General features: G+C 43.6%; 1 protein-coding gene across 2 annotated transcripts in view; it reads right to left on the bottom strand.

Annotated features, from left to right (window-relative positions):
• Window positions 1-26,346, bottom strand: part of LOC138261134 (otoancorin-like) — a 208,860-nt gene that overhangs the window by 73,565 nt on the left and 108,949 nt on the right. For both annotated transcript variants that reach the window (XM_069209811.1, XM_069209810.1), the window contains exons 7-12: window positions 26,026-26,187; window positions 7,689-7,891; window positions 6,301-6,404; window positions 4,938-5,053; window positions 3,612-3,773; window positions 2,303-2,505 (exon numbers count right to left, since the gene is read on the bottom strand). In XM_069209811.1, the coding sequence (XP_069065912.1) occupies window positions 2,303-2,505; window positions 3,612-3,773; window positions 4,938-5,053; window positions 6,301-6,404; window positions 7,689-7,891; window positions 26,026-26,187 (950 nt within the window). The remainder of the gene's footprint in view (window positions 1-2,302; window positions 2,506-3,611; window positions 3,774-4,937; window positions 5,054-6,300; window positions 6,405-7,688; window positions 7,892-26,025; window positions 26,188-26,346) is intronic.

Below are 26,346 nucleotides of genomic sequence, written 5' to 3'. Positions count from 1 at the left end.
TGTAGATTCAATAATATGTAATGAGTTATACTGGTGATATAAGTAGTGTTGCTAAAGGACGGCCCTCCTGGAGGACTGTTTGAGGCAGTTCAGTAGTTGTAGGTATAATAATATGTAATGCGTTATACAGGTGATATAAGTAGTACTGCTCAAGGTCTGCCCTTCTGGAGGACTCTATGAGTCAGTTCGGTAGTTGTTGGTATTATAAGATGTAATGAACCATACAGGTGATCTGACCACTGATGAGATTTGTTGCTAAGAATATTATAATAAAAAAATGGTAAGGATGCAAGGATTGTGATGTCTATACTACGCAAATACCAGATATTCCAAATTCTTCCCTAGGGAATTTGTTGCATTGGGAGGTAACGCAAACCATGCAATGGAGTCTGAAATTATTGAATTGCCATTTATAGCACTTAAAATATGCACAATATTTGTCAAACAATGAATCTATATATGTAAAATGTGTTTTGCCAGAATAAGTGGGCGAACGAGGCAAGTGTTTCAATTTCATGGTGAGACTTGTTGAGCTGCTGCTCTTTACCAACTGCAGTATTTGCCCTCCTCTACCGATTTGCCTTTTGACTTTTGCCTATTGAATTACTTGGTTACTATTTGCTCTCTTCTTCACAACATCCCAGACCCTCCCCCTGCCTATTGCTAGCTCAGAAAATTATTGACATTATTTTATCCATTATTTGTTCAACCTTTGCCTTTGTCTTCTTAGCCTATTAGTTGCAAAGTTATTAGTTATGATATATTGGATAGTTCTGAGTACTTTTAGTGCTTTAACCTCACATGTGCCTATTGCACTGCCTGCTCTGCTCTCTTTGGGATTCCACCCTGCCTGCTCTGCTCTCTTTGGGACTCCACCCTGCCTGCTCTGCTCTCTGGGATTCCACCCTGCCTGCTCTGCTCTCTGGGATTCCACCCTGCCTGCTCTGCTCTCTTTGGGATTCCACCCTGCCTAGTCTCTGCAGGTCAAGTGCAGAACTCTACCTCACACCAAGGAAGGTCAAAATGTAGCAAAATGTTTATTTGAATTTACCTTCATTTAATTTAACTTAATATTGCTTTTGAATTTTATTCAATTATGAGGAGAGGATACAATTTAATTTAACTTAATATTGCTTTTGAATTTTATTCAATTATGAGGAGAGGATACAATTTATTACAAAGTAGTGTATTGTGACAGGAAGGCAACATGTTGGCATAATATAAATCTCCAATATTAAATCATGATTCGTACATTAAGAAATACTTTTCCACGCGTCGCTAGAGGAGTCCCTCTTTGGGGTCCTCTGGCCTAGGAAAGGGGGGTACTTGTCATATAAATCTGTAAAATGTTTTTTCTTGTATGGTGGGTAGGACCCATCAAGGGTACTGAAACATGAGATAAAAGGGTTCAACTAATACATTCTAATACATAACAAGTAAGTAAATACCCTTAAAAAGAATGGGCGCTCTATATTAAATTCTTTTAATTCTGCAATTCAGATCATCATCAGATCTTCCAGTTTACCACTGATGCCATTCTGACTGATGACAACGTTTGGTATCTAGGTGTGTAATGCAATTGATCAAAATTAATCAGTTCCCTTAGCACTGGCTTATAGGCAGAAACAAGACTATGGACATCATTTAGAGTTTGGTGAGAGCCTACTATCCTGCAAGGTGCGGGAGGTCATAACCTTTGCCATCCTTGCTGACTACTGACACCTTATTTAGAGGTCTCTTCCACCCTGGCATATTCTCCAAGGATTTGAGGGTCATTTTTCCTGTGAAAGACCACCAGGCTCCCCCAGCCATTCGAGAAAAGGGAAATGTTCCATGAGACCATCCACCTTAAATACGACAGCTGGTCTGATGTATTTACACAAATGGCCATATGTCCATTGGGCCATCAATGTGAGGTTTCAGCTGGTGGAGCCAGTGGATGAACCATTGGCAAAAATATGGTAGTCTTCTAGACTGTAACAGAGTGAGCAGACTGTCAGTTTAGCAGGCAGATACTCTGACCATGAGTGACATAAGTGAATTTACATCAGAATAATTGGACAAGTAAGAATGAAAGTCAAACAGCAGTTCAAGGAACACTTAAATAAAGGACAGCCATAGTTCCACAGGGGTATTCCTGGAAGACATTTGTGAATTCCAAAAAAGTCAGAAATATATTCGAGAAATTGGTGTAAACCCACAGAAGTGAATATCCTCCAGAACATCTCTCACAGTTTTTTAATACATTTACTAGAGCTTACAACCAAAGAGAACATGCTTTAAAAAATGAAAAGGAACTCACATTGCTTGATATGATTCACATGTGATATTTTTGGGAATCAAGGAGAGATGCGATGCGCTGACATTATTGATCGCCATATTCCATGGGCCCCGGAACAGATCAGTCCAGTTTGAGGGACCATAGAAAGGAAACTGAGTCGAAAGAAGTTGGGTGCTTCTGTTATTCAACAAGGTCTCAACCTCCGGGCTGAGTGTGCGGTTGCGCTGCAAAAATTGACAACAGAATAAAATGTAATGAAGAGTAAAATGAGTGTTTAGCTCCTGGGTAAATATAATGCAATGATCTACCTTGGACAATACTTTGAATTATGTGACTTCAGGTGGATTGTAGTAAGGGCGTCTAATTAGTCAACATTCAAAAAATAAAAGCTCTCTATTTTAAATTCAAGTCTCAGAAGGGTTACACACATGAAAACAAACAGCTGTATGAAATGGAGCTTGGAGATGACTCACAATTTGACATTTTTTAATTAGCTGATTGAATATTTTGTTGTGATCCAGGAATTATTGTATTCCAAAAACATATATATATATCTTGGAGTATGTGGATGATTGTGGCATTTTCTGCTTTTGCACTTTAAAGACATATGATTATTTAACATACATTACCAATTATTCTGTGTAAATGTTATCAGGAATATTCATGTAAAAATATTCTAAATTCCTCATTTGTTTTTGGTGCACGAAGGCCTGACCTGGCCATAGCTCTTTGGATTTTGCTATCCACAGTGGTTGGGGGTTGTGCCTTTTTTGTAAACCAAATGAATGAATACCCACTTCTGTCAGCCTTCCTCTTTTGGAACTTGATTACCAAAAGCTGCAGTAAGTAATATTAACCCTACTCTAGTTCACACTAGACAACTTATGGAACATGTAATTCGGTGAAAGCTGAATTTAGTAAAAGTTTGTCTACTTTCAATTCTGTTACATTTGTACTAACAACAAAAAGAGTAAGTACATTTTTTCACTTTACGAAAATCTTTAAAAAAATGTTTATTATTTTATCAAAAAGTGAGTCGAGAGCAACGTGCATCATGAATCTGAGAATTCTTAATGGCATTTTGAGTTGGTGCCCATACCTTTCAATGAAGAACCTTCACATTTTGTGATATATGAACCAACTTAGTCTTAGTATTGTTAGAGCTATCCGTGCAGACAACAGGAAGATTTGTTAGAAAAGAGAGATTAGCACTATTTTTAGTGAGCAAGAAGCCACTATTTCTAGAGACAAGGCTCCTTTATCTTTAAATCTCCTTTGTCAGTGACTTCTAGAATGCTTGCTAAGTAATCAGTAATCATTAATAGCTCACCTTCATCAAGGCAGCCTGCAGACTAGCCCGGTATTCCTCCATGTCCATTGGGCTCTGAAGCTGGTCGCAGATGCTGCCCATGAGTGTTGTGTCATTCAAGGCCCCCGAATCAATGGTGAAGCCTACTAGCTGTTGTACTGAGAGGGTAACCAAGATGTCATCCTGGAAAGACAATGTAGATAATTAGAAAATGTCACATGCTGTTAATAGTTATAGCTGTGAATCCAGCCTTTGCATTTCTTTGATGACTAGGGCCCTCATATATCATGCTATTTAATGGTCTGTGAAGCTCCAGTTCGTAAAATCAGAGTCTTTCTGACAGCAAAATGGCATTTTTAAATTCCCCAAACCCAATTAGCGATTCAGTAACATGCTATCAAATCTTACCGAATTGCTAATTGGATTTGGGAATAGGTACAGAATCTGACTTTGGAAGGGGCATGATGAAGGCGTCCCTTCCAAATACTGATTCCTTTAGGGATGTATTAATGTTTTTTAACCGAAATACAGTCGCAAAACATTTGTTTTCTACCACCTCCTCGATGGTAAGCCATTTGCAAATAGGAAGGGGGTACCAGGGGACTCCTTCCCCTTTGTGAATTGTCCCGAAAATATTTTTTACGAGCAGGCAGTGGTCCATGAAATCGCTGCCTGCTTATCAAAAGGTTTGTGTCAGTTTTCTTTTTCGAACCATTCAGTTTTAAGGAAAATTAAATGGGCTGCATTTAAAAAAAGACTACCTTATTTAAAAGCAATCACAGACATTGTGGTCTGCTGACCCAAGCAGGCCACCATGTTTTTGAATGCAGCCAATCTTACCAGGTGACAATGTATGACCTACTTCATGCAAATGAATGATGTAGGTTGTAGTGTGACCCACTATGAATTGGTAATTTGAGAACCAACCTATTAAAACATAGGCCGGTTCTTCAAATACCAGTGAATTCATTAGAATGTGCTATGCAAATTGCCACCACTTCTAACAAATCCATTTTGTACATTCCATTTATTTGCCGCAATTTACTATTCCTTGAATTGAATCTTTGTGCATGAGGGTCTTAGTTTCTTTGGTGGTACAAACTCTTTCTATGGACCTCCTATAAGATTCAATAAAATTCATTCAAGAAGACTGAAGCCATGACACCTCCAAGGCTGAGCAACTAACTGCCAATCTAAGTCCAAGATGAACAGCGAACAGTAACCGTTGTTCTCTGTCTCATACCCTCTTCCTCCACACCTTATATAAAAACACAACTACATCTCCTGTGTGGAACAGCATGGCATCCTCTAGTTCTCAGGCACAATAATGTTCATTTATTTACTCACCACAGTCAAGTTCTTGTTGAGCGCCATTAAATCTTGGATCTGGAAACAACTTGAGAAATGCCCAAAGCTTTCATTTAGCCAAAGACTGCCACTGCCTCCCTTAAGGCAAGCAGAACCTAAACACAAATGGAAAAAGGCTGATTTCATGATCCAGATGTCTTTCAATAGAAAACAACGCAAGCAGACTTTTACAGGTGTAGCAGGATATTGGAGAGCCTCCTAATAGAACTGTTACAATGACAGGAGGTGAAGTCAGTTTGCCCATGAAAAGAGAATCCTAGTAAGGCAAACATAGATGCAAAAGGTCACAAAAACACTTTTGTGCAGCATCATAACTTTTCTTTTATGGCTACTATAAAGGTATTAAAAATACTCATGGTCTATATAAGGAGCTAAATAGTGTGTCACAATTCGATGTGTGGCTATCGGCAGTGCTTTAAATGGTCCGGTACTGTCCGGTACTGAGTACCGGCACTTTTTTATTTTGAGAGGGAGAGTACCGGCACATCTCAAGAAAAACGTAATTCTTTTAATTGGAGAGTACCAGCACTTTAAAATAACACCTGCATATAAAGAAATGTATTAATAAAATCTACCATTCATGACTGCCAACAGTTTTAGGTCATTTTAATATAGTAGAATCTCAAACTTGGCATACTGAGTCCAGTGTTGCACTGCTGAAGTGAGAGTAGAACTGATAAAGCAATAATATTTTTTTTGGGACTAGTTGGAAATCATGTATTCATGTATAATTTATAATGCACAACAAGTACCAAGGATGCAGCGACTAGGTGCAATTTACATCAATAACTAAGTAAAGATGCAACAGTCAAAGGCAGTCATGGAAATCCATCATACTGGAGAAGGGAACAAACTGCACTGAGGAATTTAACAAACAGAAGTACGTATTATAAAACCTTTGAAAAGAAAAGAGAAGCAGGACAGACAACAATGTAGAGAGAGTTCAAAAGGAGGAAGATGGGAAGTGTGGAAAGGAGAACTTGAGGGTAGGGTGCTGTGGAGAGGAGGAGAGACTTGAAGTAGATAATGTATAAAGGAAATTGGCAAGGTAAAGTACTTATTTTACTGAGCTGTCCTCTTAGCATTTTAGAGGATCCAATTGGACTTTATTACGGTTTATACTGTAATAATACTATTTATGAATATATTTGGCCAGGCGAAATCATACTACTTGACGCCCATATCGTCTCACCAGATCCTAAAATTGGTTTAATAATCTCTCTCTTGTCTGATCTACAAATGGCCGTAAAACAAAAAATCTTCAGACCCCTCATCCACCCACCCACTGCACCCCCGCAACCCAGGGCTGATCTTGGGAGCAGACGGGGAAAACCCTTCTCACCTGTTGCATTCTTCTTCAGCCTTAAGAAGGAGAGTATACTGGTGCAAATATCAGACTGTCTTTGATGGTCCATCTGATTGTGCTTCATGTCTAATCCTTTCACACTATCCAGAGTTGGTATAAACAACAAAAACAAACATACACGTGAGACTAACATATTTCTTTTGGATTATACATAAAGTCATCTTCTGCACAGAAAACAGGGAAACTAACAGAGTAAATACTTGAATGGCAATTTTATATGTTTGTTTGCACCTCCCATATGAATCCACACTTATATACAACATCCAATGCTAAATGCAAACATGGTCAGCATAAGCTTTTAAATGGTAATAGCAACTGGAGAGAATTAAAGTGATTTTAAGCCTTTGCATCTCTGAGGCCAGTTGTTTTCGTGTGATCAAAATCAACAAATTTAAAACCACTCAGAATATAACACTATATTTGTCCATATCATTTCATTGCCCAAATTTCACTAAAATTACTTTTTGTTGTGTGATTACATTGTATGACATTTCTTCTATAGTTTCCTCTTTACATGGCCTGTTCACTTTTCTAGTATGCTTTTCATATAATTCAGAATCACCTAACATTTCCATAAGAATTTTCAACACTCATTAGTTTCATCACTCAACCTTCACCGATTAACAACGTGGTCTTCATTCATTTATAGATCTGGTAGCAAATAGTTTATCTCATGGAATGACTTTCTCAATTACCATTTTAAATTACATTTATGCTTTCATAAGTAGTATCCATCAAATTTTGGACAGTCTATAATTCTTCCACTTTCTAGATTATTTTAATTGTTTATGCCACACACTGGTTCATATTACAAATAAACATTCTTTAGTAACTGTATACAGCAGAATTGTCCTTCCCCCAAAACATCCTTATCCTAGATTGGGGAGGACCTTGTGTTATAACCAGTTTGTATGGCTACTAGCAGTCTTCTTTTAGCTGTGCCATACTCTGAACTGATTATGGCAACAACGTTGTTATTCAGTGCATGTACCGGTTTTACATGATTTTGAGTTTGACATGAATTTGCCACACTGAATTTTGCATTTAAATATTTTTTAATTTACTTTATGCGATCAGAACAGTCTTACACCCGATTCTTGTAGGTGCTTGGGGAAGGGAGGAAATCAATCATATTTCTTCCCCTCCCCTCTGATATGTGACACATTCAACAAAAAACATACAAGCACACACCCACACATGGCCATAATAAAGCATGTGTTTACTATGATGACTTTGATTCTGGAGTAAGTTGTTTAGAGGATCAAAGCAAATGTCTATGATTTGATAATTATCCCGTCCTTTTCCAGTCCAACAGAAATCAGGGCCTTAATTAGCAGCCTCTTTGATTTCCCTGCAATACTCACACTTCGCGAAATCCCGGACAGGTCACATTGTTAAACAGAAGGCATTTCAAGCTGGTTGTGTTGATGGCAGTGAGGAAAGGCTGGAGTGTTGTTTGGAAGAGTCTCCCCAGGGCAGAGTTGTTAGTAATATCCGTTCTCTGGAGCTCTCTTGCCCACAGTCCATTGAGAATAAATTCGTTCCATTTTGACTTGTGTTTGTGAAACTGTCCAGAATATAAGAAACACAGATTTAGATACTGAAATGCTCATCGATAGGAAAGTAGGCAGTAACACACTTTAGAAAAACTGACTAACTGGGGCACTGCTCCATTGCTCTCAAAGACATCTTTATGTAGTGAGCCCTCGGTGTGAGTAAAGTTATGCCTCAGTACACAGCTCTCCAAAAGGATTTGTACTAACAAAGGACTGAAGCAGGGCTGTGTTCTTGTGCCTTATGTATTCTTTTTAAATACTGGTGAAATGTGTCAGGTGGTAAGCAGTGGCCTAAATAAACTGGAGGGGGGCCCCTCTGCAAAGATGGTTGAGTGGGCCCTCCCCCGGACTCACACAGGCCAGGTGCTGTGATGAGGGACCCCCCCCAACTGTAGGGGCTGCGGGGGGCCTTTGTTAGCCAAACGTCCTGTCAAAGTAATTTTATGTGCAAAATATATATTATTTGATTATGCTGATGGAGGTCTACAGACCTCTTAAAATAAATGATTCTATACTTGTGCCACCATCAGCATATAATTAAGCCAGAGCCTAGCGCACAATAGTTTGCCAGTGAATGGGGTAGGTTGCATAACAGAACATCAATAACAAAAATATCCTATGGCATATCCTGATCTAAATGTTGTTTACAAAAATATTGCTACGTTGGATGTACATTTTCTGAACTAAAATGGAGTGATAGTTTTGTAGACGATATTGAGGAAATTACTCGCTTGCATATGATATTTAGGAGGCAATATTTTTGTAAAATGATAATTAGGTCACAATATTATGGTACCACGCTGAAGTGGAAAACTTGCTACTTCAACAATAACTCCATTGCGTAATGTGATTTCAATTACATTTCTCAGTTCATGAACGTATAGTTCATAGGTGTTCACAGACAGACTTAGATTTTTCCTTTCATGTAGAGTACATCGAACTATCCAGAAAGTCTGCAAAGCCACATCTGTATAGAGTTTAGGATAATGTCACTGGCCACTGAATCAATTACACCATATTTGAAATATACATTCTGACTGTGATCTGCATTGGATTCCGTATTTGAGGCGCTTGTTTGGAAAGAGATTGAAAAAATCATACTAACTTGAATTCAAATTATTTATATGACAACTTGACACAATATCTAATTTTTGTATAACCACCTTCTCGTTTTCTGATTCTAAGCAGGTCTCTATTGATAACCTTTACTTGCACCTTCGTCACACATATGATGAACTTAGGCCCTCCAAGCAAGACTGGGGCAATTGATGGAAAAATAAAATTCTTGGTGGGGTGGGCGGATGTGCCATTGACTTCTCCTCCCCGTGGCCCATTGTAAGCCAAATAACGACACTGTGGTTCTTGAGGGCTCTCGGTTTCCCAGGTGGTTGTCTCTTTCTGGGAGGCTTTTCAGGGGTGTGGCTAGAGGGGAGATTGACCTCTTGGTGATCCTAAATTCCTAGCTCTACCTCAGGTTCCCTGGAGAACAGCCAAGAGTCATACTGACCAATACGCTATGAGGTCTCTGGTGGTGCCAGGGGTGTTTAAAATGTAACTTCATCATCTGGTCTTTCTGCACTATGCTGACCCCATAGGAATTGTAAATAGGATACGTGCAATTTTAATTTATCAAGTTCACATTTGCTGTGTATTTTCCTCTATTGTGCGTGGTGCAATATTATTGTTCTGCAGTGGTTGTTATGTCACCTTATTTGATGTGAGGTGATTTTGCTTCGTCCCACCCCAAAAGTGGAGTCCATTACCTTTGAGAGTGGAGGTGGCGGGAAGCATTTTGAGCCCTATCACCATTGTACGAGTGTGCAAACTAGCAGCTCTCTAATGGAACTTTCATTGCGCCTTCTTCACACTTGGTATGAAATGAGGCCACAATCCTCCTCGTTGAATCTCCCAAGTATTTTAGACCTCTTGTGTCATCGGATTCTTGGCCTTCCTCTGGGCCCTTTGTGATTGCTGACAACTTTTACAGAGCCTTGTTTGCAATATTGAACAGGGGCCCCTAAATGCTTATATTGTGCTTTATTAGTTATTATAAACGAATAATATTATTTTTATTGTTGAAGATTTATTATTTGTATTATCAATACCTTATAATTCATACTTTAATCATATTTGTATTTAAATATTGATGAAAATATATTAAAGGTATATGTTTTTAATATGATTTGTAAAGTATTTTATGGATGGCTATATGCTTTTTTATAGCATATATTTTTAATCTATTATATTCTTAAATGTAACTTTTTATATATTACAATATTGTTAGTCACAAATGAATACATATACTTACTTATATCAGCTCAATATTCTGGACTACAAAGTTTTGGGAGTGTTATTTTTGAACGTGGCATTATATGTTTGTATAGTTTATATTTTTGTTGTTGATATTTTGGCAGTGATATTTTTGATCCACAATATTTTCGTGGTTGCTATTTTGCCATGCAGCTGTCATCCCTGGCCCTCGTTGGCCTGTACTATTTTTTGGTCCTAGGAGGGCACTCGACAGCTGCCCAGAGCACTGTTTTTAATTGTGAAAGGAAAGTAGGTCAGCTGGTCCTGGCATCCTTCATCCACGAAAAATATGCTGAAGGAGACCCGGGACAGCTAACAGCAATCCCTACTCCTTGTTTACAACAGCCAACAAGGCACGGGGACAGCTGTCAGCAGCCCTGGTCTATCTTGGCCCATGACATTTTGTGATTCAAGTTTCTTGGAACAGGTGACGGTTCTTCTTTGTAATTGCAGCATGTTATTACAAGTGGTGCATTTTTCTGCGGAGTCAGGTATGGTGCATATCATTCCCCATTCCAAATTAAAATGTGTAACTGCATAGGGATGGAGGGGTAATACCACATAGAAATAGTAATTTTGGGCACAGTTTACCGCCTCACCATTACTGTAAGGCTCAGATTGGATGATAAATGCCAGCTCCACAACCACACCGCACCAATCAGGGGTACTGTGAGAAAGTAGCCTCTTTCTAGCCTTGTTACCCCCACTTTTGGCCTGTTTGTGAGTGTATGTCAGGGTGTTTTTACTGTCTCACTGGGATCCTGCCAGCCAGGGCCCAGTGTTCATAGTGAAAACCCTATGTTTTCAGTATGTTTGTTATGTGTCACTGGGACCCTGCTAGCCAGGACCCCAGTGCTCATAAGTTTGTGGCCTATATGTGTGTGTTCCCTGTGTGATGCCTAACTGTCTCACTGAGGCTCTGCTATCCAGAACCTCAGTGGTTATGCTCTCTCATTTCTTTCAAATTGTCACTAACAGGCTAGTGACCAATTTTACCAATTTACATTGGCTACTGGAACACCCTTATAATTCCCTAGTATATGGTACTGAGGTACCCAGGGTATTGGGGTTCCAGGAGATCCCTATGGGCTGCAGCATTTCTTTTGCCACCCATAGGGAGCTCTGACAATTCTTACACAGGCCTGCCACTGCAGCCTGAGTGAAATAACGTCCACGTTATTTCACAGCCATTTTACACTGCACTTAAGTAACTTATAAGTCGCCTATATGTCTAACCTTTACCTGGTAAAGGTTAGGTGCAAAGTTACTTAGTGTGAGGGCACCCTGGCACTAGCCAAGGTGCCCCCACATTGTTCAGGGCCAATTCCCTGAACTTTGTGAGTGCGGGGACACCATTACACGCGTGCACTACATATAGGTCAATACCTATATGTAGCTTCACAATGGTAACTCCGAATATGGCCATGTAACATGTCTAAGATCATGGAATTGCCCCCTCTATTCCATCCTGGCATTGTTGGCACAATTCCATGACCCCAGTGGTCTGTAGCACAGACCCTGGTACTGCCAAACTGCCTTTCCTGGGGTTTCACTGCAGCTGCTGCTGCTGCCAACCCCTCAGACAGGTTTCTGCCCCCCTGGGGTCAAGCCAGGCTTGTCCCAGGATGGCAGAACAAAGGACTTCCTCTGAGAGAGGGTGTTACACCCTCTCCCTTTGGAAAATGGTGTGAAGGCAGGGGAGGAGTAGCCTCCCCCAGCCTCTGGAAATGCTTTCTTGGGCACAGATGTGCCCAATTCTGCATAAGCCAGTCTACACCGGTTCAGGGGACCCCTTAGCCCTGCTCTGGCGCAAAACTGGACAAAGGAAAGGGGAGTGACCACTCCCCTGACCTGCACCTCCCCTGGGAGGTGTCCAGAGCTCCTCCAGTGTGCTCCAGACCTCTGCCATCTTGGAAACAGAGGTGCTGCTGGCACACTGGACTGCTCTGAGTGGCCAGTGCCACCAGGTGACGTCAGAGACTCCTTCTGATAGGCTCCTTCAGGTGTTAGTAGCCTATCCTCTCTCCTAGGTAGCCAAACCCTCTTTTCTGGCTATTTAGGGTCTCTGTCTCTGGGGAAACTTTAGATAACGAATGCAAGAGCTCATCCGAGTTCCTCTGCATCTCTCTCTTCACCTTCTGCCAAGGAATCGACTGCTGACCGCGCTGGAAGCCTGCAAAACTGCAACAAAGTAGCTAAGACGACTACTGCAACACTGTAACGCTGATCCTGCCGCCTTCTCGACTGTTTTCCTGGTGGTGCATGCTGTGGGGGTAGTCTGCCTCCTCTCTGCACTAGAAGCTCCGAAGAAATCTCCCGTGGGTCGACGGAATCTTCCCCCTGCAACCGCAGGCACCAAAAAGCTGGATTACCGGTCCCTTGGGTCTCCTCTCAGCACAACGAGCGAGGTCCCTCGAATCCAGCAACTCTGTCCAAGTGACCCCCACAGTCCAGTGACTCTTCAGTCCAAGTTTGGTGGAGGTAAGTCCTTGCCTCACCTCGCTAGACTGCATTCCTGGGAACCGCGACTTTTGCAGCTACTCCGGCCTCCGTGCACTTCCGGCGGAAATCCTTTGTGCACAGTCCAGCCTGGGTCCACGGCACTCTAACCTGCATTGCACGACTTTCTAAGTTGGTCTCCGGCGACGTGGGACTCCTTTGTGTAACTTCGGGTGAGCACTGTTTCACGCATCCTTGTAGTGCCAGTTTCTGGCACTTCTCCGGGTGCTACCTGCTGCTAAGAGGGCTCTTTGTCTTGCTCGATGTCCCCTCTACCTCCTGGTCCAATTTGCGACCTCCTGGTCCTTCCAGGGCCACAGCAGCGTCCAAAAACGCTAACCGCATGATTTGCAGCTAGCAAGGCTTGTTGGCGTTCTTTTGGCGGGAAAACACTTCTGCACGACTCTCCACGGCAAGAGGGATCCGTCCACCAAAGGGGAAGTCTCTAGCCCTTTTCGTTCTTGCAGAAACCTCAGCTTCTTCTGTCCAGTAGAAGCTTCTTTTCACCCACAGCTGGCATTTCCTGGGCATCTGCCCATCTCCGACTTGCTTGTGACTTTTGGACTTGGTCCCCTTGTTCCACAGGTACCCTCGACTGGAAATCCATTGTTGTTGCGTTGTTGGTTTGTGTCTTTCCTGCATTATTCCTCTATCACGACTTCTTTGTCCTTAGGGGAACTTTAGTGCACTTTGCACTCACTTTTCAGGGTCTTGGGGTGGGCTATTTTTCTAACCCTCACTATTTTCTAATAGTCCCAGCGACCCTCTACAAGGTCACATAGGTTTGGGGTCCATTCGTGGTTCGCATTCCACTTTTGGAGTATATGGTTTGTGTTGCCCCTATCCCTATGTGTCCCCATTGCATCCTATTGTAACTATACATTGTTTGCACTGTTTTCTAAGACTATACTGCATATTTTTGGTATTGTGTACATATATCTTGTGTATATTTTCTATCCTCTCACTGACGGTACACTCTAAGATACTTTGGCATATTGTCATAAAAATAAAGTACCTTTATTTTTAGTATAACTGTGTATTGTGTTTTCTTATGATATTGTGCATATGACACTAAGTGGTACTGTAGGAGCTTCACTCGTCTCCTAGTTCAGCCTAAGCTGCTCTGCTAAGCTACCATTATCTATCAGCCTAAGCTGCTAGACACCCTATACACTAATAAGGGATAACTGGGCCTGGTGCAAGGTGCAAGTACCCCTTGGTACTCACTACAAGCCAGTCCAGCCTCCTACATTGGTTGTGCAGCGGTGGGATAAGTGCTTTGAGACTACTTACCACTCTTGTCATTGTACTTTTTATAAGAGAAAAATCTACAAAACAAGTTCAGTGTGTGTACACATTGCTAAAAAGTTTTGCATTTCCTCTTTTCACTCTTTTCTAAAGTGCTGAAAAGTACTTCTAAACTTACAAAAAGTTCTTAAAAGTTTAAAAAGTTTTTTTTCTGTCTTTCTAAAAAGTTCTGAAAACTTTTTTCTCTTTTTATTTCTATCACTTAACTCTCTCTAAAAATTTCTGGCACAGGCCAAAATGTTGACCTGTCTAAGATTGCATATGATCACCTTAGCTGGAAAGGAGCAAGGAGTCTCTGCATAGAGAGAGGTTTGAGTGTAGGGAAGATTCCTTCCTTGGAATTGTTACTTAACATGCTTAGAGAACAAGATAAGGCTAAAAGTGCCCCATCTGTTGAAAAGGTAGCTAATGGTTCCCAATCTGATCCAGGGACTCCCCCAGGAAAAGATTCAGGAAAGAAACTTCTTAGCCTGCCCATTACTAGACAGTCTAGCATAGTTGGTAATGATGAAGAGCCACACCATACAAATAGTGTTGTCTCACATCATAGCAAGAGCATTTATTCTCACCACAGTAGAAGTGATGTTTCTGTTAGCCAAGCTGCTAGGGTGCCCTCTGTAAGGGACAGGTCTCCTTCTGTTCATTCCCATCATACCTCTGTGTCTAGGAATGTCCCTCCCACCAACCCTGATGACAGATTGTTAGAAAGGGAACTCAATAAGTTGAGGGTGGAACAAACCAGACTGAAGCTTAAAAAGCAACAGCTGGATTTGGATAGACAGTCTTTAGAATTAGAGAATGAAAGACAGAAGTTGGGTTTAGAAACCCATGGTGGCAGCAGCAGTATTCCCCATAGTCATCCTGTAAAAGAGCATGATTCCAGGAATCTGCACAAGATAGTTCCCCCTTATAAGGAGGGGGATGACATTAACAAGTGGTTTGCTGCACTTGAGAGGGCCTGTGTTGTACAGGATGTCCCTCAAAGGCAGTGGGCTGCTATCCTATGGCTATCATTTAGTGGAAAAGGTAGGGATAGGCTCCTTACTGTGAAAGAAAGTGATGCCAATAATTTTACAGTACTTAAGAATGCACTCCTGGATGGTTATGGCTTAACCACTGAACAATACAGGATAAAGTTCAGAGAGACCAAAAAGGAGTCTTCACAAGACTGGGTTGATTTCTTTGACCATTCAGTGAAGGCCTTGGAGGGGTGGTTACATGGCAGTAAGGTTACTGATTATGACAGCCTGTATAACTTGATCCTGAGAGAGCATATTCTTAATAATTGTGTGTCTGATTTGTTGCACCAGTATTTGGTGGACTCTGATCTGACCTCTCCCCAAGAATTGGGAAAGAAGGCAGACAAATGGGTCAGAACAAGGGTGAACAGAAAAGTTCATACAGGGGGTGACAAAGAGAACAATAAGAAGAAAGATGGTGAAAAATCTCAAGATAAGCATGGGGATAAGGGTAAAACCAAAGATTCCACTTCAAATCTTAAACACTCTTCAGGGGGTGGGGATAAAACAAATTCTTCCTCTTCTTCTCAACCTACACAATTCAAAAAGCCTTGGTGCTTTGTGTGTAAAAACAGAGGCCATAGGCCAGGGGATAAGTCCTGTCCAGGTAAACCCCCTGAGCCTACCACCACGAATACATCAAGCTCTAGTGCCCCTAGCAGTAGTGGTACTAGTGGTGGGACTGCTGGCAACAGTCAAGTTAAGGGTGTAGTTGGGTTCACTTATGGGTCCATAGTAGAAACTGGGGTAGTCAATCCCAAGACAGTTTCTGTCACACCTAGTGGCATTGGCCTTGCCACACTGGCTGCTTGTCCCCTTACAATGGATAAGTACAGGCAGACAGTTTCAATAAATGGTGTTGAGGCCTTGGCCTACAGGGACACAGGTGCCAGTATCACTTTGGTGACTGAAAACCTAGTGCACCCTGATCAACACATCATTGGACAACAGTATAAGATTATTGATGTCCATAACTCCACTAAGTTTCTTCCCTTAGCTATAATTCAGTTTAGTTGGGGTGGAGTTACTGGCCCTAAGCAGGTGGTGGTATCACCTAGCTTACCTGTAGACTGTCTCTTAGGTAATGACCTAGAGGCCTCAGGTTGGGCTGATGTAGAGTTTTATGCCCATGCAGCCATGCTGGGCATCCCTGAGGAATTGTTCCCTCTCATTTCTACTGAAATGAAAAAGCAAAGGAGAGAAGGCCTGAAAACTCAGGATCCCTCTCCATCAACAGGTAAAAAGGGTATCACAGTATCCCCTAACCACCCTACCATTCAGGATACCATTCCTGTGGTGGGAGAAACCTCTCCTGGGGTGGCACCTGTTCCAAGGGAATCATCAGCTGGCAAAGCTGGACTCCCTGAGGTAGAAGTACCTCTCTGTGGGATAACTAACATTGGTGACAAAAAGAGCACCATTTTAGTTAACATGGAGCATCCCCCCAACCCTCCCAGAGAAACTTTAGTGCAGAAACCCTGCACTGCCTCACAACACTTAGGACAGCATCCCTGCCCTAGTGAGGAGCTCATAGGACAGCATCCCTGCCCTGCTCCAACTCAAGAGAAACAGCATCCCTGTTCTCTCTTCCAGCCATATGGACAAAGTTTTTGCCCAGCTATGGCTTTTCTGAGACAGCATCCCTGTCTGGCATTTCCATCACTACAAATAGGTTCAGTGGACAATTCCCACTGCTCTAAACTAAAACTTACTGATAGAAACTCTGAAAATACATCTTCACATTGTTGCTTAGCTAAAAAACTTCAAACAGGGTGGTTTACATCCCCAAAGGGAAGTAACCATATAGTGGACGATAAAGGGAGTAACCAGTCTATTGCAGAGCTACTCTCTACTTATCACCACTTAGACAATAAAGTCTCAACTGGCCAAGGTTAGCCTTATTGTCCTTCGTTTGGGGGGGGGGGTTGTGTGAGAAAGTAGCCTCTTTCTAGCCTTGTTACTCCCACTTTTGGCCTGTTTGTGAGTGTATGTCAGGGTGTTTTTACTGTCTCACTGGGATCCTGCAAGCCAGGGCCCAGTGTTCATAGTGAAAACCCTATGTTTTCAGTATGTTTGTTATGTGTCACTGGGACCCTGCTAGCCAGGACCCCAGTGCTCATAAGTTTGTGGCCTATATGTGTGTGTTCCCTGAGTGATGCCTAACTGTCTCACTGAGGCTCTGCTATCCAGAACCTCAGTGGTTATGCTCTCTCATTTCTTTCAAATTGTCACTAACAGGCTAGTGACCAATTTTACCAATTTACATTGGCTACTGGAACACCCTTATAATTCCCTAGTATATGGTACTGAGGTACCCAGGGTATTGGGGTTCCAGGAGATCCCTATGGGCTGCAGCATTTCTTTTGCCACCCATAGGGAGCTCTGACAATTCTTACACAGGCCTGCCACTGCAGCCTGAGTGAAATAACGTCCACGTTATTTCACAGCCATTTTACACTGCACTTAAGTAACTTATAAGTCACCTATATGTCTAACCTTTACCTGGTAAAGGTTAGGTGCAAAGTTACTTAGTGTGAGGGCACCCTGGCACTAGCCAAGGTGCCCCCACATTGTTCAGGGCCAATTCCCTGAACTTTGTGAGTGCGGGGACACCATTACACACGTGCACTACATATAGGTCAATACCTATATGTAGCTTCACAATGGTAACTCCGAATATGGCCATGTAACATGTCTAAGATCATGGAATTGCCCCCTCTATGCCATCCTGGCATTGTTGGCACAATTCCATGACCCCAGTGGTCTGTAGCACAGACCCTGGTACTGCCAAACTGCCTTTCCTGGGGTTTCACTGCAGCTGCTGCTGCTGCCAACCCCTCAGACAGGTTTCTGCCCCCCTGGGGTCAAGCCAGGCTTGTCCCAGGATGGCAGAACAAAGGACTTCCTCTGAGAGAGGGTGTTACACCCTCTCCCTTTGGAAAATGGTGTGAAGGCAGGGGAGGAGTAGCCTCCCCCAGCCTCTGGAAATGCTTTCTTGGGCACAGATGTGCCCAATTCTGCATAAGCCAGTCTACACCGGTTCAGGGGACCCCTTAGCCCTGCTCTGGCGCAAAACTGGACAAAGGAAAGGGGAGTGACCACTCCCCTGACCTGCACCTCCCCTGGGAGGTGTCCAGAGCTCCTCCAGTGTGCTCCAGACCTCTGCCATCTTGGAAACAGAGGTGCTGCTGGCACACTGGACTGCTCTGAGTGGCCAGTGCCACCAGGTGACGTCAGAGACTCCTTCTGATAGGCTCCTTCAGGTGTTAGTAGCCTATCCTCTCTCCTAGGTAGCCAAACCCTCTTTTCTGGCTATTTAGGGTCTCTGTCTCTGGGGAAACTTTAGATAACGAATGCAAGAGCTCATCCGAGTTCCTCTGCATCTCTCTCTTCACCTTCTGCCAAGGAATCGACTGCTGACCGCGCTGGAAGCCTGCAAAACTGCAACAAAGTAGCTAAGACGACTACTGCAACACTGTAACGCTGATCCTGCCGCCTTCTCGACTGTTTTCCTGGTGGTGCATGCTGTGGGGGTAGTCTGCCTCCTCTCTGCACTAGAAGCTCCGAAGAAATCTCCCGTGGGTCGACGGAATCTTCCCCCTGCAACCGCAGGCACCAAAAAGCTGCATTACCGGTCCCTTGGGTCTCCTCTCAGCACAACGAGCGAGGTCCCTCGAATCCAGCAACTCTGTCCAAGTGACCCCCACAGTCCAGTGACTCTTCAGTCCAAGTTTGGTGGAGGTAAGTCCTTGCCTCACCTCGCTAGACTGCATTCCTGGGAACCGCGACTTTTGCAGCTACTCCGGCCTCCGTGCACTTCCGGCGGAAATCCTTTGTGCACAGTCCAGCCTGGGTCCACGGCACTCTAACCTGCATTGCACGACTTTCTAAGTTGGTCTCCGGCGACGTGGGACTCCTTTGTGTAACTTCGGGTGAGCACTGTTTCACGCATCCTCGTAGTGCCTCTTTCTGGCACTTCTCTGGGTGCTACCTGCTGCTAAGAGGGCTCTTTGTCTTGCTCGACGTCCCCTCTACCTCCTGGTCCAATGTGCGACCTCCTGGTCCTTCCTGGGCCACAGCAGCGTCCAAAAACGCTAACCGCACGATTTGCAGCTAGCAAGGCTTGTTGGCGTTCTTTCGGCGGGAAAACACTTTTGCACAACTCTCCACGGCGAGAGAGATCCGTCCACCAAAGGGGAAGTCTCTAGCCCTTTTCGTTCCTGCAGAAACCTCAGCTTCTTCTGTCCAGTAGAAGCTCTTTGCACCCACAGCTGGCATTTCCTGGGCATCTGCCCATCTCCGACTTGCTTGTGACTTTTGGACTTGGTCCCCTTGTTCCACAGGTACCCTCGACTGGAAATCCATTGTTGTTGCGTTGTTGGTTTGTGTCTTTCCTGCATTATTCCTCTATCACAACTTCTTTGTCCTTAGGGGAACTTTAGTGCACTTTGCACTCACTTTTCAGGGTCTTGGGGTGGGCTATTTTTCTAACCCTCACTATTTTCTAATAGTCCCAGCGACCCTCTACAAGGTCACATAGGTTTGGGGTCCATTCGTGGTTCGCATTCCACTTTTGGAGTATATGGTTTGTGTTGCCCCTATCCCTATGTGTCCCCATTGCATCCTATTGTAACTATACATTGTTTGCACTGTTTTCTAAGACTATACTGCATATTTTTGGTATTGTGTACATATATCTTGTGTATATTTTCTATCCTCTCACTGAGGGTACACTCTAAGATACTTTGGCATATTGTCATAAAAATAAAGTACCTTTATTTTTAGTATAACTGTGTATTGTGTTTTCTTATGATATTGTGCATATGACACTAAGTGGTACTGTAGGAGCTTCACTCGTCTCCTAGTTCAGCCTAAGCTGCTCTGCTAAGCTACCATTATCTATCAGCCTAAGCTGCTAGACACCCTATACACTAATAAGGGATAACTGGGCCTGGTGCAAGGTGCAAGTACCCCTTGGTACTCACTACAAGCCAGTCCAGCCTCCTACAGGTACCAAAGAGAGAATCCTGTCAGGCAAACATCATTCCTTGGTGACATCAGCTTGACATTGTAGTATTTGGGCACAAGCAGTTAGTTATTGGTAATTTTAAAGTCTGGTCTTAAGACCAAAAAATCGTCTTAGTTCAGTTACCCTAAATTTAATTTAATTTAATCTGGTATCTTCAGCAGTCTTTTCAGCTCCAGCCTTTCCTTCGGTGCTCTGATGACACACAGCTGTCCTGCTGCCTCGTGCTAAAACAACAGGAGGCAGAACCGCTAACAGTGATGAGGCCTGCTTGGTACTGCACACAGCTCTAGCATGTTTCAATGCCTTTCATGTTGCCATTAACTACATCAGGCTTGTTGACTGAGATCGTAAATGTAGATTCTAACACACTGTACTTCCCGTCCTGTCCTTTCTCTTCTCCAAACACCTTTGTTAGTCACTCTTGACTACCAAATCAGTTTGCATGGGTAGAGTGATGCTCACTACTGAGATCACGTGCACAAATTAGCAAGCCAGGAACCTCTTCTCATTCCTTTCTTCGCAGAGTGTTCGTTATCCAGCCCAGTGCCCGCTCACATATTTCGTCCGTGTTGAGCACATATTAAGTAAACCTGCACGGGTGCAAGGATTATATTTAAAGTCGAACTCTCTAACCACGCTAAAACATCTTTACCACACCCCAAGGGGATGCTTAAGGAAGCTATCCATCTCCCACAAAGTCTTCCACAACTGACAGCCTTCCACTGGCAAGTTCGGATTAACAGCTATATTGCTGTAGTTCAATCAAACATTTACTTAGTTCTTTTGAATTTGTTATGTGAATTTTGGGCAGGTGAGGCCTGCCAATCAGTTCAGGTTCCATATTATCAAACTCAATTAAATCAGTTTTGTGGTTGCCTTGACATATTTGACACTTTAGTACATCTTAATGTGCATAAATGTTTGCCAAAGCAGCAATCTCATTCTTAGGCTGGACATCTTTTTCACACTTACATCTACAAAAAGGTGTTGGTGCCTGTTGCACCAACATAAGTTTTAACAACATATGTTGGTGCAAGAGGCTGCAGGCCTATATTTATAAGACACTAAGGGGGTGATTCTAACTCTGGCGGGCGGCGGAGGCCGCCCGCCAGAGTTCCCCCGCCAGAATACCGCACCGCGGTCATTAGACCGCTGTGGGTATTCTGGGTTTTACACTGGGCTGGCGGGCGACCGCCAAAAGGCCGCCCGCCAGCCCAGTGTAAAACTACCTTCCCACGAGGACGCCGGCTCTGAATGGAGCCGGCGGAGTGGGAAGGTGCGACGGGTGCAGTGGCACCCGTCGCGAATTTCACTGTCTGCAATGCAGACAGTGAAATTCATTGTGGGGCCCTCTTACGGGGGCCCCTGCAGTACCCATGCCATTGGCATGGGCACTGCAGGGGCCCCCAGGGGCCCCACGACACCCCATACCGCCATCCTGTTCCTGGCGGGCGAACCGCCAGGAACAGGATGGCGGTATGGGGTGTCTGAATCCCCATGGCGGCGCAGCGCGCTGCGCCGCCTTGGCGGATTCAAAAGGGCAGCGGAAAACCGGCGGGAGACCGCCGGTTTTCCACTTCTGACCGCGGCCAACCCGCCGCGGTCAGAATGCCCTGCGGGGCACCGCCAGCCTGTTGGCGGTGCCCCCGTCATTTTAGCCCTGGCGGTCGACGACCGCCAGGGTTAGAATGACCCCCTAAAACCATTATTATAAAGAAGTGTTAGATGTGAAAATGTGGTAAGCTGTAAATGTGCACAAATGTTTAACAGCTGTATAGTATTCAAATCTGAAATGTATTAATGATGTTTTTCCATATGGGCTGACCTCTGACCTTGGGCAGGGTGTGGAGAGAACTCGAGGGGACTATGGGTGACGTATGAGGCTCCCATTATGTTTTGCTGCAGCACACATGAGCTAGAAATAGCTTTTAAAGTGGAGGTCCTTTCTGAATCAGAAACAGAGTGATAATTGTTATGAACATTAGGAGTGGAAAGTACAAAAACTTTAGTGTAATTGTTTTAAAGGATTGTAACCACTCACGGCTGAGTTCACCTTTACAACAGCTACTCGAAGGACACTCCAAGGGAGAGAGCTTATTCCAACTAAAGAAGAGAAGATACCTGTTTGCTGCAAGCATTTAGAACTCCATGATAGGAGAGTTTGGAGAATGCTATGTATCCCACATTAACTTCAATATCTTGGACTAGAAAGTTGCTCCTACCACTAAAGATGACACACAGGTGCTGGCACACAAGGACATATGGGTACGGGTGCTGCCCTTTGGGGTGGGGCCTGCTACCATGTAGAACTTCTCTGCTGAATGGGGAGTCTGCAGAAGGCCCTGAGGCAGAGAACACTGCATCTACCTGGAAGATAACAGGTGACCAGCGGGCACTAGGCAGCTCTGTACCCAGTCCTTGTTAAACGTCTCCCCTGTATATGGAGAGTGAAGAAAGCCCTGCAAGCTGGGGAGGTTGGAGCTGCTGCACAGGAGATCCTGTATCCATTGCACCTGGATGGTTAGCTGTGGATCTAAGTGGGAGTTTGTGGGAGCCTTCTCCTACATTGAGCCTGTGGCTAGGTACTTTGGAAGACTGTCCTGAACATTTAGAGATTTTTGCAACATGAGGAACAAAGTTAGAGAACTTTTCAAGGACTGCCCAAAAGATTATAAATCTTACAATACAGTTTGAAGGTTTTTCCTAAACAGAGCATTAGACTGCACAGTTTGAAATGACTAAGGGGACGTGAAAAAGTGTTTGGCCTTGAGGAGCCCAAGGAGCCCTGTTTGGCTATTTCCAGCCTTGCCTAGTATCTACATTCGATTTTCTTCATTTTGCTTTCATTTTAATCGTCACATTTCTTTCTCTTTGAATCATTTGTTATATATTTGTAATGTTGTGTTCATTTTTCTGCACATCTAACACGTGCATTTTTCTCTGACAAAGACCTTGCTGCATGTGCTAAGCTAACCTAGGTGAGCCAAGGATTCTTCACAGAATTCTGTTTACCTAATAGGAAATATATTGTTTACGCTTTGTGGGACTGTAGCCTCTTTCACCCTTAGTTTAAAATCCGGCTTCTCACACCAGAAAGCTCCTCTCTGCAATCTCTGTGGTCTTCTCTCTTCCTAGATAATCCGAGCACTGAGTAACTCTGCAACTCAGTGGAGAAAGATTCACTGGCTCAATCACCCGAACATCACTTCCTCAAGTCACTTAGGAAGAGAAAACAACACCTCTGGTTCGATGCTTAAATTGAAAACTCACTTGGTCAATATGGCTTTCTGAATATTCGATCGTAATGCCATTATACCATATTCTTCTTCAACCTATCACCTTGGTCTTCATCCTTCCCTCGAAAATTCTTACTCATCATAAATATAATCCCACTCTCCATGTCCCAGTCCAGTCCTAGAGTTCAGTGGCAAATTAATTGCATCCGTTTGTTGTAAATGTACAATATATAAATACATGATTAGAATAAGGTAGGGATGTGCTGGGTGAGTTACTCGTTACCCGGGCCAGCTCCCCTTGTGGCAGTCTCCTGACCAATTTGCCTGCAGCCACTCTCTGCTGCCTTGGTTTGTGCCACTCTTCTGCTCCTTTCTCCCTCTCTTCTGCTAACTTTTCTGCTCTCTTCTGCAGGTTTTTCTGCTCCCTTCTCCCTCTCTTCTACTCGTTTTTCTGCTCGTTTTTCTCTCTCTTCTTCTCGTTTTTCTCCTCGTTTTTCTCTCTCTTCTGCAGGATTTTCTGCTCCTTTCTCGCTCTCTTCTGCTCATTTTTCTGCTCCTTTTTCCCTGTCTTCTGCTAATTTTTCTGCTCCTTTCTCCCTCTCTTCTGCAAATTTTTCTGCTTGTTTTTCTCTCCTCTGCTCATTTTTCAGCTTGTTTTTCTTTATCTCCTGCTCCTTTCTCCCTCCCTTTTGCTCGTTTTTCTGCCCCTTTGTCTCTTCTGCTAATTTTTCTGCTCCTTTCTCCCTCTCTTCTGCTTGTTGCAGCCACAGCGGTGGTCGCTTCGTCTCCTACATTACCACCAAGACCTGGGACGACCGCCCCCCCCCCACCTCTGAACAGCCCCCTCCATGGCAGACTTCAAAAATAAACTTAAGACCTGGCTGTTCGATGTAGACTTGGCACCCTCAGCGCCTAGATACCCCTAGGGGTGACAGTGCTTTACAAATTCCGATTGATTAATTGATTGATTCTCACGTTTTCAGAATGACCAACAATCATGAGCTAATTCCCACTGAAATTATTTCTAGTTAAACTGTTCTCACTGATGTTCATTGTGGATGTAGTAGAAACCTGCTTGGATTTTACTTAACGGTGCCTTGACAATCCCAGAGAGTTTGACTGGTGTCTTTACAATCCCTTCCCTAACAGCAGCTGTGCTGGCATTACTACAGAGCAGTTTCAGATCATCAGTTGCCACATTGCAGCATCCCAGACATCATGAAATCACTGACCTTGCATGATGTTTACATGGGATTTCGGGACGTGTGTTGCTGATCTATCTCAGGAGGTGCAATCTCATCCCTGGGTCAATGAAGGCTGGCTATGAACTTTACTTGCAGTATCGATTTCCCTCTGAACTTGAAGCTATCTATTGCACTCAGCTACTGACGTGCTGACCATGGACATTACATTTGAAATGAAAAGAGGTGTCTACAACATCAGAGACAGAACCTTAGAGCTGTTTCATTGTGATCATAGGACAGAAAAAGTAATGAAGCTGTAATTGGTTCTGTAACACCTATAACTGGTAGAATACATTTATGTATTCATTGCCAAATTCTTTCACTGACTCCTATAAAACACATCTAAATCCTCCCCACTCCCACCAGCTATCTTAACATTTTTTCATGTCTGAACCTCCAAATGTTGGGCTTGGTCAGATTATCTCCCGCATAAGAACCTGTTTTCAAGCATTCCTTCTATTTAACATACTTCAGACTTCTGAGTTTGGGTCATTATAGACAAGTCTCTGAACATATCAGTCACACAGACTATGATAAGATCCCACTCATTGCATGGACGTGACTCTCACATCCAGCTGCGGTTTCTCCACAAGGGCAGGGAAGCATCACCCCCGCCCGCTGCCAGCCGAGCGTAAAAAAAATAAAATGGCAGTGAAATGATTTCTTTGCCATTTTTTTTTTACCAATATGCGGACCACAGCCACCAGTCTGCCCCGGGTGCCCCGAGCCGAGAGACATGGCTGGATGCTCCAAAGTGTGCAAGTCAGTTTGGCCGGCTCTTTTGCTATGGCCAGCCTGACGTGCACTTTGAACCTCTCCATCCCAAGCTGTCTTATACAGCTGGGTGGAGAGCACACACAGGCTCCAGGGCATGAAGGAGCTTCCGGCTAACCCGCTCCATCCAATCCTGGCACCTCTCTCATGTTGGTTAATAGCACCCGGGCAGCATCTAGATTTATTACGGGGGCTCTTCCACCCGTGCCACAGCAGACTACAGTTTCAGAACACCGAGGAGGATGTGCAGCAGTGGGCATGTACATTTTATTTGTATTTTATTTATTGAAATGTTAGTGTAGTTGTTGTACTATGGGCTTTTGGAGGGCGGTGGTGTTTTATTTTGGGGCTTTGGAGAGAGGGGCTGTTTTATTTTGGGCTTTTGAAGGGAGGGGGGGTATATTTTGTTGTTTGGGAGGCGGTGGGGCACTTCGCTCGCATACCACTTTCAAAGGTTACTAGCCACCCTTCCTCACATCTATTCTTAGAGCAACAGTTATCCTCACTAGTTCTTCATACTCTGGAAGCTAGTCTCAGGTTTTGCCAATCTTAAGAACCACATAGACTTTAAAACAGTGTCAGTGGCATAAAGGCACTCTCACACAAAACCAGCCAGTGACACTGTACATTTCTACAGAGTCCCCATTGTGGCAATCAGCATGCTTACCTTAAAAACATTTACTAGCTGTCCAAACCTCCATTAACTGCTTTGACCGTGAAGCCTACCTCTGATTTGAAGCTGGGTAGAGTTAGGTCAAACTGAGAACTGTCGAATCTTGAAAACATCAGGACTGACATTTGGGGATCCAGATGCAGCACCGTCTCATTGTCGTAACAGGATTCTAGTCGAATCACGAACTGTCCATTCAAACTGGCAATCACAGCATTCTGGAAATACAAAAAGAAACGGCTTATAAAAAACTTGGAGTTTATAAATGGTGTAGAACTCTCAGGCTTCACATGTGTCCAATATCCAGGGGTCCCAGCCAATGGCAATGAATTGTTGCAGGTCCTGCATCAAACGTCAAAGAGGTTGCTGACATTAAT

The sequence above is a fragment of the Pleurodeles waltl genome, chromosome 10 (genome assembly GCF_031143425.1).
Source record: "Pleurodeles waltl isolate 20211129_DDA chromosome 10, aPleWal1.hap1.20221129, whole genome shotgun sequence".
Taxonomy (NCBI): Eukaryota; Metazoa; Chordata; class Amphibia; order Caudata; family Salamandridae; genus Pleurodeles; species Pleurodeles waltl.
The sequence above is the reverse complement of the archived record's forward strand: the minus strand, read 5'-3'. Positions and strand labels throughout refer to the sequence as shown.